General features: G+C 35.5%; 3 protein-coding genes and 1 pseudogene across 6 annotated transcripts; all 4 read right to left on the reverse strand.

Moving 5' to 3' along the window:
• Nucleotides 1-530: 530 nt before the first annotated feature.
• On the reverse strand, nucleotides 531-3,825 carry LOC146926200 (uncharacterized). The gene is made up of 2 exons (XM_085758576.1): nucleotides 2,509-3,825; nucleotides 531-931 (listed from the first exon to the last, which is right to left on the reverse strand). The coding sequence occupies exon 1, from the start codon at nucleotides 3,226-3,228 to the stop codon at nucleotides 2,569-2,571; it is 660 nt and encodes a 219-aa protein (XP_085614702.1). The 5' UTR covers nucleotides 3,229-3,825; the 3' UTR covers nucleotides 531-931; nucleotides 2,509-2,568.
• A 3,372-nt stretch (nucleotides 3,826-7,197) lies between these two features.
• Nucleotides 7,198-8,554, reverse strand: LOC146926201 (dirigent protein 19 pseudogene; annotated as a pseudogene). The gene has a single exon (XR_015034044.1). The product of XR_015034044.1 is annotated as a dirigent protein 19 pseudogene (transcript).
• A 524-nt stretch (nucleotides 8,555-9,078) lies between these two features.
• On the reverse strand, nucleotides 9,079-13,243 carry LOC146926202 (disease resistance protein RGA2-like). Of its 3 annotated transcripts, XM_085758580.1 has the most exons (3): nucleotides 9,764-13,179; nucleotides 9,346-9,503; nucleotides 9,079-9,205 (listed from the first exon to the last, which is right to left on the reverse strand). In XM_085758580.1, exons 1-2 carry the CDS (start codon nucleotides 13,074-13,076, stop codon nucleotides 9,394-9,396), a joined length of 3,423 nt encoding a protein of 1,140 aa, XP_085614706.1. In that variant the 5' UTR covers nucleotides 13,077-13,179; the 3' UTR covers nucleotides 9,079-9,205; nucleotides 9,346-9,393. The 3 variants fall into 3 exon arrangements, with proteins under 3 accessions (XP_085614706.1, XP_085614704.1, XP_085614707.1); XM_085758578.1 differs by having other exon boundaries at nucleotides 9,110-9,503; nucleotides 9,764-13,243; XM_085758581.1 differs by lacking the exons at nucleotides 9,079-9,205; nucleotides 9,346-9,503 and having other exon boundaries at nucleotides 9,570-13,181.
• Nucleotides 13,244-14,622: 1,379 nt separating this feature from the next.
• Nucleotides 14,623-17,941, reverse strand: LOC146926203 (receptor-like protein 6). Its single transcript, XM_085758577.1, has one exon. The coding sequence runs from the start codon at nucleotides 17,903-17,905 to the stop codon at nucleotides 14,759-14,761; it is 3,147 nt and encodes a 1,048-aa protein (XP_085614703.1). The 5' UTR covers nucleotides 17,906-17,941; the 3' UTR covers nucleotides 14,623-14,758.
• Between the last annotated feature and the right edge of the window lie 3,091 nt (nucleotides 17,942-21,032).

Genomic DNA, 21,032 nt, shown 5'->3' on the forward strand with positions numbered 1-21,032 from the left:
ATGGTGATTATCACAAGATTAACAAACTTGTCAAGAATGATATAACCTAAGATATATTGCTACTCTAGCTCTAGATTCAAGAGTTTGTGTCCAAATCATCTTGAATCTCATTGAAAGCATTAACACAAGAATAACAACAATATTGAATATAAATTGCTAGAATCATATTTTGCAAGATCAAAAGATTACATGTTAGCAAGAATCAAGTACCTCTCATCCCAACAAAGAGTGTTTAGCTACACATCATCATGGAAGCCTTGCAAGGATGGATTGAAAAGGAAGGAACCATTACACTTGTGATGTCTCAACAAAGGAATAAGGATCCAACTTCCAAAATCACTCTCACTTCATATGATCTACCCTATTTTCTCTCTAAGATATTACAATGAAAACTAAGAGAAAAGCTATAAAAAAACTAACTAAGTTACTCTCCAATTCTAATGAACTTCTAATAATATATATTATATCAAGCCCAAAATATCTAACATAATATCTAACATAATATCTAAATAATATCTAACATAATATCTAATGGAATAGTAAAAATCTAAAAGAGAGGTAAACTTTTATTTTAAAGGGCTGAGTTTTTACACCTACGCTAATAGCAACATATACGCTATTAGCGAAGTAGGTCGGCCTAAATGGTGGCCAATGAGATTCTGCCACGTTGCTCCTTTTGCCCTGCTTCGCCCAAATCACGCTAATAGCGTGATTTTCTGGAGCTTTTACGCTAATAGCGTAATATACGCGAATAGCGTATTTCTTCAAACCCAGCTTCTGCTTCGCTCCAGGTACGCTAATGGCGTACCTCTCTGGACCAATTTCGCTAATAGCGTGGAACACGCTAATAGCGAATTCTTCAAAACCAGCTTTTGCTAATTTGCACTTTTTCATGATTTTTGGTCTTTGCTCAGTGTCTTGGGGTAAATTTCTGCATAAAAGGATAGAGTAAGATATATAAAGCGTAATAAGGCATTTAACGCTAATTTCTCGGCTTTTCCTTCAATAACTTGCAAAACAAGTAACAAAAAGTGCTTAAAATATAACACGAAATTAACACTTTTTAGCACTTATCAAACTCTCCCCAACTTAACTCTTTGTTTGTCCTCAAACAAAAGATCAAACAAGTAAATGACAAGACACAAGTACAAAAGGTTTTGAAAACTTTCTCAGACGAATGATTTAAAAGTGAATGCGCGGGCAAGTCTAAGTTTCCAACTAATCTAAAATTCTACTACCAACATGAGATGAGTCCTAAGTACAAAGTTCGTATCAAATATTTCAAGACAATAATATAATTATTCACGAACCACACCTAACACACTTCTTTGAAAGTAGATAAACAATTGAAAACATAAAAATGAGGGTTATGAACACACATCCGGCAATCAAGTTAACATTCCAATCAAGTTATGTGTCCATCCAAATATCATTTCAAAAGGCATGAAAACATGGATCAAAAGGTCTTTGAGGGTTATAACTTGGCTTGGCTACAAAAGAAATGTCATATGTGGGGCAATTGAAATCAAAAAGCCTATCAAAGAGAAACATTTCTTGTATCAACCATTAAAATCCACAATCTTTCCTACCAATCATCACAAACCCTTGGTGCTTAAACATGACAAACTTTGATCTTGACAACTTATTTTCTTTTTGGATTTTTCTTTCTTTTTCTCTTTTTCTTTTTCTTTTCATGTACACATTGTTTTTCTTTTCTTTTTATATTTACAACAACATGTTGTCTTGATCAAAGATAAAATTACACCATTATACTTGACAAAAGATTTACATCTACCTTCTCTCCCCAACTTGAATCAAAATACACCCTATTTGAATGTTCCCTTACTCTAAGGCAAAAGAGACAAATAAACATTGAAGGTTTAGGGTTCAATAATTAAAAACATATCAGAGTCTTAAAGTGTGTCAAAAATGAACTGGATATTGAAAAGTTTTAAAGGCAAATTCATCAAGCATTGTGCTTATGAATTGACAGTTCGTAATTGAGGACTCCGATTCATTTGGCTCAAGTGGGTTAGCAAATACTCGCTCTTCTCACAAAGTAGGCTATTTGTGGTCAAGTATGTTTCACTCATTAACAAAAAATGTGCCTTGATCACTTCCATGCCTTCACACAATTCAAAACAATTATTGGATTTAAAATAACACAATCGAGTTAAACAATGAATCCGGTCTCCTTGCATATGTACAAACACTTGAGGTTTCCTCACTTTTAGGCTAGAACTAAGTGGTTCACAAACAAACACATTATTGCGAAGAACTAAATGACATGAAATTTACACAAAGTACCCGTTCCATATTCGAGTAAAAACCTAGAAAAGCTGGAAACTTGTACCTTGGCTTTGCGCTTTTGATCACAACTATGAATCATTACCAATCATCTGAGATTTGAAAATTAAGCAAGAGTGATACAAAAGACTTCCACAATAATATGAAGTACTAAATTAACCAAAAGTGCTAACACATTATTTTAACAGTAAGAGAACTTACCAAGTTGGGTTGCCTCCCAACAAGCGCTTGTTTAACGTCGTTAGCTCGACGCCTTTTTCGTTAGGGTGGCCAAAATGAGACGGACAATACATCATCCTTTGTATTTCTTCTTTTCGGGAGGAATTCCATGAACTTAAGATACAGATGATGTGGAGTCCATGTCCTCCTTAACTTTGATTTGAACAAGGCGCAAATTTCATCAATGACCCGGTCTATTTCAGCCTTGCTCACTTTCTTCCCCCTTGCTTCCACTAAGTCTTCCTTGATTAGTAACCGTTCCTTTTTCTCTGTCACCTTCATTGCTTCTCCAATATCAACAGTTTTGTCCTCTTCAGTAAATGACTTTACTTGAGGAAGTTCGATTTCATGTGGTGCACCACATTCCTCTACTATTGCATCTTCCTCATTTTCATCAACACCTTCTTCAACAGTCTCTCCATTTTCCTCACACAGATTTGATGAATTTTCATGTTCTCCGTGATTGGATTGAATGTTGGCTTGGTTATCCATGATTTGAGCTTGAATCATCTCCAACTGAATTGATAAATTCCTCAATCTTTGGTTGGTATTTTGCATGTTTATCATGGATTGTTGCATGAAGATATTCAAAGTATTTTCCACATTGGTCATTCGTTCATCTTCAAAAGGATATTGCTGATGCTGTTGATATGGTTCATACTCGGGTGGAGTGTAGAAGTTGTTATAACCATGATCAGCCATGATTTTGTCTAGGTGATGATCTGAAATGGAAACAACTAACAAGAAACTTTTCTTTGTTTATCAAAGAGGGGTTAGTGGTAACAACTATTAAGTAAAGAAAAATATTTACGGAATATGTACGAATACTTAAAACAATAAATCAATCGTTCTATCTATGATATCTAAACACCAATCCCCGGCAACGGCGCCATTTTGATGAAGTAGTTTTGCATCAAAAACAAGATAAGTATTTGTATCGTCTCCACAGGGATTAGTGCGACATCACGGATATTTCAACATCAAATATCATTCTAAGTAAAAAGGGTGATTGTTTGTTTGAATTTACAACTATGTTAACTAAATGCAAAAAGTAAAAGATGAGATTAATAAGGATTGAAACTTGTTAGGAGTAGCGTTTCTTAACCAAGCGTCACACATAAACTAATGATCCATACGAATTCTAGCTTTATAAACAACATTATCACAATCAATTCTAAACTATCCTTCGTGTCCAAAGCGATATAATTAATTCTAAGGTATCGTTTAAACATTCGTGTCCAAATCCCTTAAACGATAACAAAGTCGATCGAATAACCTAATCGACCGTGTCCAGCCTGATTAAGTATCCGAAAGCATTTAACTCTTGATTATGGTGATTATCACAAGATTAACGAACTTGTCAAGAATGATATAACCTAAGATATATTGCTACTCTAGCTCTAGATTCAAGAGTTTGTGTCCAAATCATCTTGAATCTCATTGAAAGCATTAACACAAGAATAACAACAATATTGAATATAAATTGCTAGAATCATATTTTGCAAGATCAAAAGATTACATGTTAGCAAGAATCAAGTACCTCTCATCCCAACAAAGAGTGTTTAGCTACACATCATCATGGAAGCCTTGCAAGGATGGATTGAAAAGGAAGGAACCATTACACTTGTGATGTCTCAACAAAGGAATAAGGATCCAACTTCCAAAATCACTCTCACTTCATATGATCTACCCTATTTTCTCTCTAAGATATTACAATGAAAACTAAGAGAAAAGCTATAAAAAAACTAACTAAGTTACTCTCCAATTCTAATGAACTTCTAATAATATATATTATATCAAGCCCAAAATATCTAACATAATATCTAACATAATATCTAAATAATATCTAACATAATATCTAATGGAATAGTAAAAATCTAAAAGAGAGGTAAACTTTTATTTTAAAGGGCTGAGTTTTTACACCTACGCTAATAGCAACATATACGCTATTAGCGAAGTAGGTCGGCCTAAATGGTGGCCAATGAGATTCTGCCACGTTGCTCCTTTTGCCCTGCTTCGCCCAAATCACGCTAATAGCGTGATTTTCTGGAGCTTTTACGCTAATAGCGTAATATACGCGAATAGCGTATTTCTTCAAACCCAGCTTCTGCTTCGCTCCAGGTACGCTAATGGCGTACCTCTCTGGACCAATTTCGCTAATAGCGTGGAACACGCTAATAGCGAATTCTTCAAAACCAGCTTTTGCTAATTTGCACTTTTTCATGATTTTTGGTCTTTGCTCAGTGTCTTGGGGTAAATTTCTGCATAAAAGGATAGAGTAAGATATATAAAGCGTAATAAGGCATTTAACGCTAATTTCTCGGCTTTTCCTTCAATAACTTGCAAAACAAGTAACAAAAAGTGCTTAAAATATAACACGAAATTAACACTTTTTAGCACTTATCAATCTTTCTCAAAAATCGAACAAACATAACAGAACCACCATCACCTCCAAGAGTAAGGCGACGACGGCTTTTCAAACTAACTCGTGAAACCAGCATCCAGATCTGCAAGAAAAGCGCTAGCCAGGAGTTTTAAGAATCACGAAGCATACCGTGGCAGTTGCACACGCCGACGGTTGCTCTAACAACCCCAAAAAGGGAAAGGAGGTGGTGACGCGACTGTGATACCGCCGTTCGCAGGGAGGATTGATAAAAGAAGTTTTAGTGTGATAACAAAAGCTATTTTTTTATTTATACAATATGAGATCGGAGGGAGGGATGTATGATTTTTTTTTTTTTTTTTTATCAAAAGTGATGTATAGTGATAATTCTTTTAAGACAAATTGTTTTGCAAATATAACAATTATTATAAAAATAGAAAATATTAATTTCTAAATATCTCGAATTTCTCTTAAAATAATTGTTTTAAGACAAATTGTTTTGCAAATTGTTTTGATTAAAAAAAACAATTATTATAAAAGTTTTCTTTTCTTTTTGACAAGAAAGTCTACAAGACTTATGTTAATTGATAATGTCGTTGTTTCTTTTTGACAAGTGATAATGTCGTTGTTGTTAAATTAATTTTTTTTAATCGGGTTTAAATCCGAGACCCAACGATTGAATGTCTAAATTTCAATTGTTTTTTTATTTTATTTACAAAAAAAAGGTATCCGACTAAGACCTACTTTTATATTTTTGCTCAAGATCAAATTTACTTATTAAGGAAATTTCTCTTTAGGTTTCTCAAATTACTCATAAGCTTCCTCGAACGGTACTTAAATGTTGATCCATTCTTCAACGCCAGTTAAGTGCCATTTGACATTTTTGAGAGTGGTTCTGTTCATTTTTTAAATCAATATAACCAATTTAAAAGTCTTTTAAAACGGCAGTTAACTGCCATTAAAAGTATTTTGGTAATTTTAGGGTGGATGAGAGTAAAAATGAAAGCCTAAAGAGCAATACTCACTTATTAAAACCATAATAATATTGGACTAGAAAAGCTTACCTTAAGACAAAGCCCAAACATTCAAGCAACAAGCCCGTTGGAGTATATATACAAAAATTGCTTTTCTACCTTTTAAAATTGCTCATTCCCTTAATTATGTCAAACATGATTTAAATCACATTCGACTTTTTCAATGTGAGTTAACTCATGCTAGACATTTTTCAACGCGAGTTAACTCACATAAAAATGTGAATGAGTAAAAACAAAAGGGGGAAGAACAATTTCCTATATATACCCCATGAACAACTTCAAACTATGTGAAATTCTTTTCCTACTTCCAACATCGTAAAATCTGGATAGTAAAATAAATCTATTTCACACATGAACTTTATAATCCAAACGTGACCTATACATGGTTCGAATCGCTCTTGTAGTGAAATGCATTTTCAGGATTTTTAACAAATTTGAATTTCAAAATATGAAATTGCAGAATACTTATAAGAATTTTTACACATGGACTTTTTATATGTCCGGATTTTAAAATTCAAATGTCTAAAATCACTTTTATGCATTACCACCATATACTTACTTACAACACTCTCCTTAAAATTAAATTATGCAGGAAACATTTTGTTGCATGAAGTGATGTAACATATTTTTGTCATAAGGACACACTAGTTGAAAAATAACACAACACCCCTTGCATACAAATACAAATGTTTGAAGCATCAAATATCCATGACGTAGTATAGCAAAATTTTTTGAAATAGAAGAAGGAATTATTATTATTATTTTTTTCTTTTGACACCTTCATAGCATTATGTAGTATAGCAATTGAATTGATTTCTTTGCTATGAGATTTTACTCTTCAACTGTGACCACAGCAATACATCATAGATAAAGACGAATCAAAGGTTTTTTTGCCATTATGAATGTTCATTTCTTTATATAATGACTAATGAGCTAATTAATGAACACAAAAAGTAAAAGAAAATGAAATGCACTGTACATTTGAGGTTAGATTATGACATGCATAAAAGAATGAATTACTATGAGTAGGTGCACATTTGATAGTAGGGCAATTCAAGTAATATAGTTGAGCAATTTAATTAATGTCCGTGTGATCATTAATCAAAATCAAGATCAAAATTAGTATCTCAATTATAACATCAATCACTAATAGTACACCATAACTAACGAGTGGACAATGATGGATTTCCACAAGAAAAACAAAGCTTCTCAATCAACAAGTCCTCTAACCCTAAAAAACAAGAAAGAAATGGATTTGATGCAATTAGCCATCATTGTATTAATCTCAACCGATGATGATTACCAGACAACTGAAGCTCTAAGTTTTTTATTTGTCGAACTACATTTAGAGTCGTTTGATCTCTACCAAACGACTTACATGAAATAACCATAACATACAAATTATAAAATTTAATAACCGCGATAAATCCAAATCTAACACCAATGAACCATACATAGACATAATAAAAGCTAAGACAAGCATCTCATAATTTTTTTTCAAGACAAACACATCCTGAAATAAACATAACATGAACAACAACAATAATTAACAATCAATAGTAAAAAACATAAACATTGTACTCAACAGTAGTATCTTGAGATTTTGTTTCATATTGATAAGTTTTAGTTTGAGCATAGCCTCTTGCAAATCTAAAACGTCCGGTACCACCAACAATTGGCATTTCCCTAACCTTATTAAGAGCAGAATTTCTCCCCAAGATAGTAATGGTACTACCATTATACTTTCCTTCAATGAAAGCAAAAGTCATAGCCATGAACAAACTAAAATCATCCTTTGATGCAGATGCATAGAACCCTTGAGCTTTTCCAACAAGCTTAGAACTCATTTTTGGTCCTAAAGTTAAAGGGTTGTCAATAATGTTGACTAAACCAAAAGAAGTACTTGTGTTTAGCTTCAATGGTAGTGGTACAACTGTAACTGAAGTAGGGTTTTTTCCACTCATGATGTCATGCCAAAAGAATCTGAAATGACTTAGTTTTTCTTTGTTGTTTAGGTGTAACAATTTTGGGTCTATTGAACGAACAAAATCATAAGTTTCTTCTTTTTCAAATGACGGTGATGAAGTTGAAGTGAGAATGTTCCAAGAGAAGAGAAGGAAGAAGAAAAAAGTGAGGAAGTGTTGGGTAGGCATGGTGGTGGGGTTAGAGAGAAGAGAATAATGGAAGATGAATGAACTGTATCAAAGAGGGGTTAGTTTATAAGACAACAAATATAGAGGGAGAAAAGTGAACTAAAAAGTACAAAAGAAAGAACACTTATATTCATACGTCTTTACTTTTCATACACTCATTCAACACTTCATTTTCTCTCTATCTCTATCTTCTTATCTATGAAGCATGGACACAGGCATGGACACGACACGAACACGGATACTGATAATAATTTGACAAAATGACACTGGGACATACGTAATCTGAGGAGTGTCCTTACTTCATAGCTTCTTGTCACATCACCAACCTCTATCACATTAAGTATATAGACATCATTTAGCTGTCCAAGCATTTCAGGTATTAATCCATCTACTATCTTGCATCCAAATCATTTAGCTGTCCAACACTATTCATTGATATTTTATTGTGAATGTCACACTCTCTTGGTAATAAACTTGAACAAAATTAAGGATTACATGTTGAAGATAACTCTCATACATACTACCATCATTTTCATTGCTAATGACAGTTATTATGAATGACATAGTAATCCTACCCTCAGAATTGTTAGACTCAGCCTCATTTTTCATTTGATAATTTGATTTCCTTTGAGAAAACACATAGGAACAAATTGATCAAGGTCTAAATGTATGATTTCCATAGTTAATAGTTATAATTCAACTCATAAATTTTTAATTCAAATGAAACTCTATCAGTCATCACAACTCGATGCGACACTATTTTATTTAAATTTAATAGAACATATATTATTTATGTGCCTTCGAAGGTCAACTTTATGCTGGAAAAACTTCAACCTCTAAAGCAATATTATGAGCTGATTTACCATTATGTGGGATGCCTAGGTTCGAAGCCCGCGCCCCTTACATATAATATGTAATATTCCTATTGACTGAGTTAACCTTACGAGACAGTACAATATTACTTTTATTAGACAAAAATGTATATCTAAAGTTTTAACATTGCATTGAATGTGTACAAAATAAAATATTGCATTGAATGTATTGCGGATAGTTCCTACTCTTCCTCACATGTAAACTTGGACACTAATACCTGATTGCATAGAAGTCTTCTGTAGAACAAGTATGAATAATTATAGGGACAGTTAGTAGATAATTATTACAGTACTTGGGCTGTTGAGTTTTGATTATTTGAATGAAAAATTTCATTGCTTTATAAAGAAAGGAGAAAGATATGTTTCTCAGTGCTCACCATTTTTGGCAATGTAGGAGTCTTATCTATATATGCCATTAAGTTCATTCAGAATGCATCAACTATACATTTAAACTCATCCTTCGAAAAGATATCGAGAGCCTGATAACGACGGCGCAACAAATGCATTCCCACCTTCCAATTTGGATAATCACGCACTGCATTAAGAGTTCCAATATGTCAGAAATCATCATACATTTGAGAGAAAAACAAGATCTATGAAGCATTGACTCATACATGGATATCAGACATGATACTGACACAACTATCTGATAATAATTTGAGAAAATAGAAGTGATTCAATGTAACTACATATGTTGGTGTCGTGCAAGTGTCAGCCATCGGACAAGTGATAAAACAAAAGTGTCATAGATACATAAAGAGCAAGATGAAAAAAGCATGGGATTGAGAAGATTACTAAAGTATATTTTTTCTGTAGTTAACTCCAACGAAGGAACGTGAGCTATCTTCTGCCAATCTTCCCCGGTACCTTTCTTGCATCGTTTCTCCAACATAGGACATCCAACGATAAGCAATGCGTGCAAGTTTTTGAGGTTCTGAAAGCTATTTGGTAGCGACCTTACAGTAGAACATGAAATGATTTCTATTCTTTTCAGGGAAGTCATGGCTCCCAACGATTCTGGCAGGTAATCAAAGTGTGTCAGAGTCAAATTTTGTAGGGAGGGGATACCTTCTAAGCCCTGTAATATCCTGCTGTTTCCATTGGAGCACGTAATTATCACTTGACGAAGGGAAGTTAGCTTGTTCATGTTACTTGGTAAAACAAGTCGTGGACAACCTCGAATTACAAGTCTATCAAGACAGGCCAAGTCTCCCATACCTTCTGACAAGGATATTAATTTAACACATCGATGAATGGTCAAAACTCGAAGAGAAATCAAACCTTGCAACGCATGCATCGAAAAAGACTCAAGTTCATCACACATTGAAATGTGAAGCTCCTCAAGGACACAAAGAGAGTGTAGATCATCAGGCAATACCTTGAGTTTTTTGAAGTTTACGATAATAAGTAATTTAAGATTATGCATATTACCCATAATTCCCTTTGGAAATAAATCCACAATGTTATTGCAATGGTAGTCAGAAAAGAGAGTCAATAACTCGTAGTTTATTCCACCAGCATCAAGGAGTTCAAGAGATGGAAGGGACGGCAATGCCAACTTGGGAACACTTGAAATTCTAAAGTAGGAAAGTTGTGTTAGCATCTCTACTCCTTTAGCTTTCAATATCCTCTTTAAGTTTGGTAAACCACGTAGAGTTAAATTCTTCAATGAAATAAATGCCCTCTCGGATGTAGGTTCATATAAGTCATCATCAATGTACTTTAAATCTCTCATTCCAGATACATAAAGAGTTGTTAAACAAGGTAATTTACCAAGTGGGGGAAGTCGCCGACAGTTTTTACAATTGTAGAATGTAATATTAACCAAGCCTTCCAAAATAGAAGTATTTCTCATCCATTGAGGAAAATGTATTCCCACATAGCCCTCGATTCCAAAACCCTTGAGACCAGTGTGAGGCTCAAGGACTTCAAGTACTCGCTCAACATCGGCATCAATACCTTGCGAATTAGCATAACTACTCCATGACAGGTATAAGCGATTTAACTCCTTTTTACCAATCAAATTAGCTTCTTTAGCATCCCATTCACTTGAAACATTCTCAAGGCCTCTGATGTGTAGCTTGCCTCCTAGTTGTAAGTCATGTAACTCTGCTAAACCAAACCCCTCCTTCAAACCGACAATGAAAGTGGTCAAAGTTTTGAGACAAGTTAACTTACCAATTTCTGAAGGCATTGAAACTAATGAATTGCAATCTTTAATCACAAGATGCCTGAGATCTTGTAGCTGTGTCAATTTTTTGGGAAGACAAGAAAGAGAAGGACAAGTAACAAGTTTTAGTATTTGCAGATTCTGCAACCTACAAACAGACCCAGGCAAAGTCTTGATGGAACTTCTAAAAATTTCCAAGTACCTCAGATGTGTTAAACTCTTTAGTGTCGAAAGTTGTGAAGAACTTGTACGCAATGCTCTAAGAGGAGGTATTGATGGCAAAGAACCCGACTGTCCAAAGTACACATAAAACTCAAGAAAAGTTCGCAAAGATTCAGCTTTCTTGAAAGGGATGGTGTTGTAGTTGAATGGTTTATATAAATTAATAAAGGAACAACTTATATGGTGAACTCTACCAGTCAAGTTAGTCAAGCTTGTATCATCAAAAGCCATACATTCTTCTCCTGCAATGGACTGAGCTAAATCATGAATTAAATCATGCATTTTGAATGTAACATCACCCTTTTTATCAGTTTTGACTTCTTGAAAAAATGATCTCGCATGTAATTCATTCCATACTTCATGACCAACATGCTCCACCTCTATATTTCCACTGGAAGAGATTAAACCGTTAGCCAACCAAAGATGGATCAGATGTTCCTTCACCATTTCAAAATCCTTAGGAAAAACCGCACAGAAAGTAAAACATGGTCTCAGTGATAATTTCAGATTAAAGTAGCTGAGTCTCAAAACAGACATGATAGGATTATCATCAGATAAATTCCAAAATTCACTTTCCTTTACAGAAAGCCATTGATGTTCCTCACTTTTAAAGCGCAAAAGGCTTCCCAGTACTTTGGCGGCAAGAGGCGAACCCACACATTTTTTCACTAACTCCTTGCCTATTGTCACAAGCTCTGCACGCTCTTCTCGATCTGTTCCAAAAGCTTTTTGTTTGAACAAATACCAGATGTCATCATTAGATAAGCCTAGCAAATGATGAGCAGGATAAGTTCCCATGATGGATGCAACAATGTCAAGTCTGGTAGTGACCAAAATTGATGCACCTTTCGTTCCATTTCCATGTTCCAAAGAATACTTGAACTTATTCCATTTCTCTTGGTCTTCGCTCCACACATCATCAAGAACAAGTAGATACCTTTTGTTTTGCAAAATTTCTTGAACCTTTTTTTGCATTGATTCTAAAGATGAGAGATCTGGATTTTTTCCAATGGTGGATTCTACTATGGACTGCAAGACTTTCATCATACTAAAATCATCAGAAACACACACCCATATTTTCAAGTCAAAGTGTGTATTTACCCTTTCATCATTGAAGACGACTTGAGCTAGTGTTGTTTTTCCTAGTCCACCAACACCAACAATGGAATAGATAGAGAGTTCTTCACTATCGATAGCGTGGCGTAGAAGAAACTCAACAATTTTCTCTCTATCACGATCTCTTCCATATACTTTTGATTCAGTGACGACAGAAGTAGTTTGGCGCCATTCATCATCTCCACGTCGTCGCTCCTCCATGACTCCCACTTGTAATCCATACTTGATCCTTTCTTCAGCAATAACATCAATCTTTTTAGCAACATCTTTCATCCTCTTTCCAATGTCACGCCGAGCCAAAATCTTCTTAGGATAGAAATGGGTGATCCACTTGTTGTCTCCATGTGCTTTTGATGTCATTGAACAATCATCCAATATATCATCAAGAACATGAGCAGCATCAGCCAGTTTTTGCAGCCAATCTTTCACAGCACGGCTTGTTATTTGCTTCTCTTCAGCATCTAGGAGGACAGCCCGAATTGCAGTGAGATTTCCACATAGCTTTTGGGTTGATTCTTCAACACCCAAAAAGATCGAAAGCTCTTCTCGAACAAAGGAACCGAGGTTTTGAATCACAGTTCCAAGTAAAACATCAGCCATTTTGCAGGTGCGAGAACAGAAATGAATCGAAGTTTGGACAGTGAAGATATATATTAATGCTTGCTCTAGGAAGATGAATATGGTAAATTATTTGTTTTCAATGATTATCTATTAACAATAATTATTGAACATGACAGTGAGGATAAAAACAAGTTGTGAAGCTGTCTGAGGAAAAAAACAATTAGTACTATAATATTACAAGTTTTCAGGAAAAAAACAAAATTGGGAATTGTTCACTTTCAAAGGTATGGCTTCATTATTGGTATTGCTAACTTTCAAAGGTATGGCTTCATTATTGGTAATTGATAATTAGTGGTGTAATATTCTCTCCCGTCTCAAATATACGCGAAAATTGATTAAAGAAAGTTGATATATTTAGTCTGAGATTTGAATCAAATACATCAACTTTGTTTGACTAATTTTTGCTTAATGATAATTAGGAGTTTGGACTACAATAATATATCAATGTAACACCAGTAATTTTACTGCTATCTTTCTCTTATCACATGAAAAGATGCTAATACTAATAACATTGTGATTACTTGGAAAAAAAATTATAATCATAATAATATTGCAAAGCTTACCTGTGGTTAATCTCTCGGTGGAAAACTCCCTCAGCGACTTCCCTATGGCCCCTGGCCTTCCTGACCCTGCAAGTCCTTTTCGAGTGCCAGAAAATTTTCCACCATCTCTTATTCCATTGAGAGTTATCCTCCACACAATTAAATTCATATCACATTCGTTAATTATCCTCCACTAAATCAATTCAATATCAATTTATTTGGGGTTGGCCTAGTAGTTGACTTAGGATTTTGGAGTGGGCTCTTCTCAAGGTTTCAGGTTCGATTTTCCTGGTCCAATTTCGGTGTGCTAATTTATTACACTTGGCCAATTTAACCATGTATAACGAAACTTGATCATTTAGTCTATGGTTAACTCAACTCCACAATTCAACGTGCTTAGCTAAGCCTGACTTTTTAGTTGAAGTTTTTGATTAGCATATCCAATGATTCAACTTTTAGGATTATCTCTATATTAACAAATGAAATGAAAATATAAAATATTTTCACCGGGCTTAGTATTTCCAAAAGATGATGGGATATAGCTAGCTGAGAAAACATTGTGATAGATTAAGTATATAGACATCATTTAGCTGTCAAAGCATTTCAGGTATTAATCCCTCAAACTTTTTGCATCCAAATCAATGGCAGTAATAAATTAGACCAACACAATTCATGGACATTTTATTGTGAATGTCACTGTCTTGGTAATAAACTTGAGCAAAATTTAGGATCACATGTTGAAGATAACTAAGCTCGTACATGCTAACATCATTTTCATCACTAGTGACAGTTATTACTGTCCATTCCTCATAGAATGACATAGTAAGTCTATCCTCAGAATTGTGGGGCTCAACCTCATTTCCTCGTTTGATTTGATTTGATTTGATTTGATTTCCTTCGAACAAATTGATCCAGGTCTAAATGTATGATTTCCCTACTTCATAGTTATAATTCAACTCATAAATTTTTAATTCAACTCCATGTGACACTATTTTATTTAAATTTAATTTAATAGAACAGATATCACCACAAAGAAGTATATATTACATATAGAACAACAGAGTTGGAAATAAACAACACTAATTTACTAATTAGCACACTCATTAGTCACTAATGTCACTACCACCTTAAACTTGTGAATGACTTTCCTCTGTGGTTTACATATTCAACATGCATCCAAGGAAAAATCCTGCAGAGAATTGTGTCCAAAAGTTTGCAATAATCTTCCCTCCATTGCTTCCAAAACATGAAGGGAATAATCAAAATCCCGAGCCCGAAAACAAATCCAAATTCCACACTTAAAATATTCCAGTCACTTGAATTAGCTAGCCTTTCACATGTTTCTTGTCGATGCAAGTCTTGCCTTATACCATCTGGTTTTTCAGTCAATGGAGGACCATACAGACCATAATTTCCTTCGAACGAAGATGCTTCAAATGACTGAAGTTGCGTACCTGTTGGGATCTTTCCAACCAAATGGTTGAAGGAGAGGTTCAAATATGAAAGGAAGGACAAGCTTGCAAGTTGCATGGGAATTTCACCAACCAATGAGTTGTTTGAGAGGTCCAAGGACTCTAACTGTTTCAAGTTTCCTATTGTTGATGGAATTTCACCGGAGAGATTGTTGTTTGAAAAGTTGAGAACATGGATTGCTTTGAATTTCATTAGCACCTTTGGGATTGGTCCTTCGAAAAGATTTGATGAGAAATCAATGGCTGTGAAGATTGTTAGAATTTTAACAAAATTCATATCTTGACCTTTATTGGAAACTGTCACACTATCATGATAATATGGGTTGAATGCCTCCACTGTGGGGATAAATTCTGATACATCATCATGTTCATCATGCATCATTCTTTCCCATGCTGTGAAATATTTTTCAGATAGTTTTCCATTGAAATTGTTGAAAGCAATGTCCACAATTTGAACCATTTTCCAAGGTTTATTTGCTAGTGAAAGTGCACATCTTACGGAACCATGAAATTTGTTGTTCCGCAAAACCAAGATACTAAGTGTTGGTATGTTCTTCAAGAAGCATGGAAAACCACCAACAATTTGATTTGATCCAATGTCCAATATCTTCAATGATGAGCAATGGGAGAGAGATTTTGGAATTAGCCCATGTAAGAGATTCTCTTGGAAGTTCAAAGTCCTTACAACACAAGAAACTGGAAACATATCCGGTATGGGGCCAGTGAGATTGTTCTTCCCTAAATTTAATACATCAAGGGTACTAGTCATTGAAATTAAACATGGTAAAATTGTTCCAGAAATGTTGTTGAAAGAAATATCAAGCACTACAAGCTGTGAAGCATTGCATAAAGAATCAGGGATGCTTCCATGTAAACTATTGTTGGAAAAAGAGAGAAAATATGTGGAAGATAGGTAATTACCAATATCTTCTGGGATAACAGAAAATTTGTTGGTAGAGTAATCCAAATATTCAACAGATTCAAGAAAAAAAGGTATTGGTCCTTGCAGTTTGTTATTATGAAGGTCAAGAATTTTCCAGTAGGAAGTGAGATTTTGCAAAGGTCCTTCCAAATGAGTGAGAAGATTGTGAGAAATATTAAGGGCTTCTAGATATGGCAGTTTCCAAATCCAATTTGGTACCATTCCTTGAATTTGGTTATCTGAAAGGTCTACTTGGATCAATGTGGTTTGGTTTATCAAGAAAGTAGGAAAAGTTTTCAAGTTGCAGTGTGCCAATTTTAGAATGGTAATGTTGGGAATGAAAGACAGATCAACATGTGCCACGTTTCCATTGACCGATAAGTTGTTGTATGAAAGGTCTAATGTAGTTAAATTTTTGAGCTTTAAAAGCATGTCTAGCTGCAGCGATCCAGTGATCTTGTTAGAGGAAAGATCGAGGACAGAAAGTGACTTGAGCTGCAAGACAGATATTGGAAAAGGTCCTGATAGATTGTTGTTTCTTAAATTGAGGGTGTTTAATACGGAGGAAGACATGGTTGTGAATTCTTCTAGTTTACTAAAGTGGTTCAATGAAAGCAAAATCTCCTTTAACAGTGGAAGTTTAAAAAGGAATGAAGGAATGCTACCTGTGATAGAATTGTTGCTCAAGTTAATGGTGACAAGGTTATGCAATCCTTCATTGTGAGAAGATGATGAGTTGGTGAGTTTTTTTTCCATGTCAAAGGATGGCATTGGACCGGTAAAAGTGTTAGAAGACAGATACAAGTAACTCAGTTGGGTGAGGTTTGACAATGAGTTTGGAAGTGTTCCATTGAATTGACAATCAGAAAGATCCAAAAAAGATAATTTCCTCAAGTTTCCAATAGTGTCAGGTAATGCTCCAGAGAAGTTTGTGTGACTCACTCGAATTGTTTGAAGAGATTCACTCATTGAATAGTCCGGAAAAAAGCCGTGTAGATTGTAGTTGTAAAATAAGTCAATAACCGATAGTGTTCCAATTTGAAAGATCGCATGTGGAAATGTACCGGTCAATCCACACAATGCAAGACTTAGGGTGGTCAAGTTTTTAAAATTAGCAAATGTTTGCGGCACCGGAGATGAAAAATTGTTCCCGTCAAGAATAATGACCGATAGGTTCTGTAGTCTTGTTAGGGAAGAATCAAGAGGTCCTGATAGATCACAGGAAGACATGCTCAATTCTTGCAAGTCACGCAACGGCAACAAAGCATTGCTCAATTCATGTCCTCCAGATGTTATACTTATCCCATCTAGATATAGTTGCCTAATATTGGTGAGATTTTGGAAAAGCTTTTGCAGATTTGGATTTTTAAGTTTAAGTGGTGTTATTGTTGACTGTGCAAGTACAGAGATATCAAGAGTAACCAACCTTGTAAGCTGCGAAATCTCAATCGGAATCTGCCCTACAAAGCTAGCTTCTGACAAATTCAGATATGTCAAATTCTCCAACTTCTTGATTCTTGATGGAATGTGAGAATTGAAATAGTTGTTAGCCAAGTTTAATTTTTGGAGATGTTGAAGACCGAAAAGACTACTTGAATCGTTAAATCCACCATCGATCTTTTCGTCACTCAGGTCAAGGCTGATAACATGTCCATCATTGTTGCATGTAACACCACTCCAGTTGCAGCAAGCAGTGCTTTTATTCCACAATTTTAGTTTGGTGGAACTTTCATGGTTGAATGTGAGATTGTTTTTTAATTGAAGCAACAATGATTGTTGATCCTCAAGGCATTTGGCAGAGGTAACAAAAATTTGGAAACTGAGATATATGCTGTAGTAGCAAAGAAGGAATGAAACTAATGTGATTCTCATTGCTGTCTATATTTACTTTCAGTTGTAGACATGAGACATTATGTGACTAATGGTGGTTAATGGTTATTTATATATGTCTTGCATTCATTTATGCACTAATCTCACCTTTGACACTAGACTACACCCTTTTGTTTTCTAGTATGAAAATAATTCTCCTACTATACAATCAGGTCGGCCAGCAAGAGTCCAAGACAATGTCTCAATCCTCCAATAATATAAATTTTTATTTGATAGAAATAGTTTATATTCTATTATTTTTAAAATTAATACTGTCTATGATTAAATTGATTATTAATTGAAAATCAAATATTGGATATTTTCAAAAAATTAGAGTCAGCCACACAAAATTGATCTTCTATAGTGTTAGGGCTTGTGAGTATTGTTATTAACTAATTTAACTTATTATACACCCAAGCAACCTTAACTAGACTATGATGTTCCAAATATGAGGACCGTGTAGTCATAACTAATTGCTTAGATTTCTTTGAAATAAACCCAAAAATAGATGAGTTGATTTTTATAACTAAAGAAATCATATTATGTTGTGTTTTTTTTTTATAAGCCAGGAGATAGGACAGGCATTAAGCGGCATCATCGACATCCCAACTAGGTTGGCACCCCGAGAGACCTCCATCCTATGCCGCCTACCTCAGAAAATTTTTTATTAAAAAAAGGGGGAAAAATACAAAAGGAGGGGGGACCAAACCAAAACCCTTCAAGGAAAAAGAAATACAAGGCACATAAAAAATACAACCAAACTACCAAAAAAACAAACTAAGGGAATCTGTAATTTGGAAGACTACATCTGTCACGAAAGAATTCGTACATGAGATCAGCAGGAAGAGAATCCAACCAAATTTCTCCAACCAAGGAATGTCCCATAGTAGCGAGCTTGTCTGCGCAATAGTTCCCTTCCGGGAAGATGTGAGAAGAAAGTACCTGAATGCCCAACTGTCGAGCGTTGTACCATCTGTTACGTAACATAATTGGAACCAAAAGAGGTTTCGAAAAAATCAAAATGGCAGTAGAGGAGTCACTCTCAACCCAAACTTGTCTCCACCCATGACTAGCCGCAAACTCAATGGCTATAATAATTGCAAGCACCTCCGCATAAAAAACAGATTGTGAGCCAATGTTGCAAGAAAAAGCACCGCGGAAAGTACCAAGACTGTCCCTAAACAGCCCCCCACAGGCGGCATTGTCACCAATGACAGAGCCATCGGTGTTGACCTTGATCCAAGGAGCTGTAGGAGCTTTCCACTGAACCATAATAATATCTTTGACTCTACGACAATTAGGGGAAACCGCAAAAGTGTCAAGAAAAGCTAGATCGGAAGGAAGACACTTACCCTTTGAAATATTTCCAGACATTGCAATGAAGGAGTGTATACGGATTTTGGCGGAATGAATCGAAGGATTCAAAGAAGAAAACCGCAAGGAATTTCTTACCCACCAAATAGCGTGAAGCGTGTGTAAAATAGCCGCCAAAAAAATATCCGAAACCTGAGAAGAGCAATGAACCGACCTACACGATAGAATAGATTCGACAGAGGAGCAATCAATAACTCGGTTCAGCTTGTTTCCTATCCATTGCCAAAGCTGCGTTGAAAAGGGACATCGAAGAAAAAGGTGCTCGGAAGATTCCTCCGATTTCATACATAAATTGCAAATGGACACAACAAAGCAGCCACGACTTCTAATATTCTCATCCGTTGGCATTTTACCATGATGGAGTCTCCAATAAATACAAGAATGGGAAGGCGGAATTGAAGAGCTCCAAATTGAAGCCGCCCAAGGCAGCGTAGGGGCCCTTGGACGAAGAAATGAGAAAGCTAGCTTGGAATTCAATTTACCATCAGTAGCGGAAGGCCAAATTAAGACATCTTGCAGCTGTCCTTTCGGCAACACTATGCTTTTCATACGATCATGCATATCCCCAAGACCAGCAAGCGAATGAGGCACCACCAGATTACCATTCACAATAGCTTCCGAAACAGTCCCTTTAAGATGTCTGTGGAGCTCGACATCAATGTTTATCAAGTCTACAATCGGTTCACCAAGCCAATTGTCCGTCCAAAAATGAACATTCTCCCCCGTTCCTATAATCCAAAAAGAGTTTGCCAAAACTGTACCTATGTGTAACTTGATGCCCGACCAAACCGACGATTTGAAATAACGTAAGAGAGGCCTGCCATTTGAAAAGTAGCGCCTTTTGAAAAGCATCGACCATTGTGAATTTTCTGCCATTAAATCCCACGACAACTTAAGAATAAGCGCTTCATTAATCAATCTCGTAGGCTTAAGATTCAGCCCACCTTCTTCCCAAGAACGACACATCACACTCCACGAAACGGTACAAACCTTTTTAGTAAGCACATCGCCACTCCATATAAATTTTTTGATCCAAGTGTCAAGCAAACGCAGCAAGCGTCTAGGCCAAAAATAGACATGGAAAGAATAGACAAGCATGCCATGGATTATTGATTTAACAAGCTGCACCCTGCCCATAATTGATAGAATGTTTCCTTTCCAAGTAGCTAATTTGTTTTTAATCTTGTCGGTAATCATTCTGAAATGAGCAACCTTCGGTTTCCCTTGAAAGATAGGACACCCAAGATAAAGAAAAGGAACCGACCCAACACTGAAACCCAACAAACCAGCAAGCATATTTTTACGAGCTACAGACATGTTACCCGTGAAAAAACGGCTCTTAGCATTGTTCACAATCTGACCCGACACAGCTGAATATTTATTAAAAATATTAAGAAGCTCTCAGATATTACTCTTTAAACCTGTGCAAAAAATCAAGACATCATCGGCATATAATATATGAGTTGGAAGAGTAGTACCACGGCAGTAAGACATAGGAATGAGGCGGCCTCTTGCTGCTGAAGCCGAGAGCGCCCTACTAAGCACCTCCTCTGCTAGACAAAAAAGAAGAGGAGATAGAGGATCTCCTTGACGAACTCCACGAGAACAACTGAAAAAACCCACCGCTTTCCCATTGATCAAAATAGACAGGCGAGCTGATTTTAAAATTTCCAGAATCCAATTAACAAACACACTAGAGAATCCGAAGTTGTTCAGCACCAATACTAGAAAATTCCAATCTAACGTGTCAAATGCT

Source organism: Medicago sativa, chromosome 4 (genome assembly GCF_051527215.1).
Source record: "Medicago sativa cultivar Bolivia chromosome 4, Bolivia_mono, whole genome shotgun sequence".
NCBI classification, from domain to species: domain Eukaryota; kingdom Viridiplantae; phylum Streptophyta; class Magnoliopsida; order Fabales; family Fabaceae; genus Medicago; species Medicago sativa.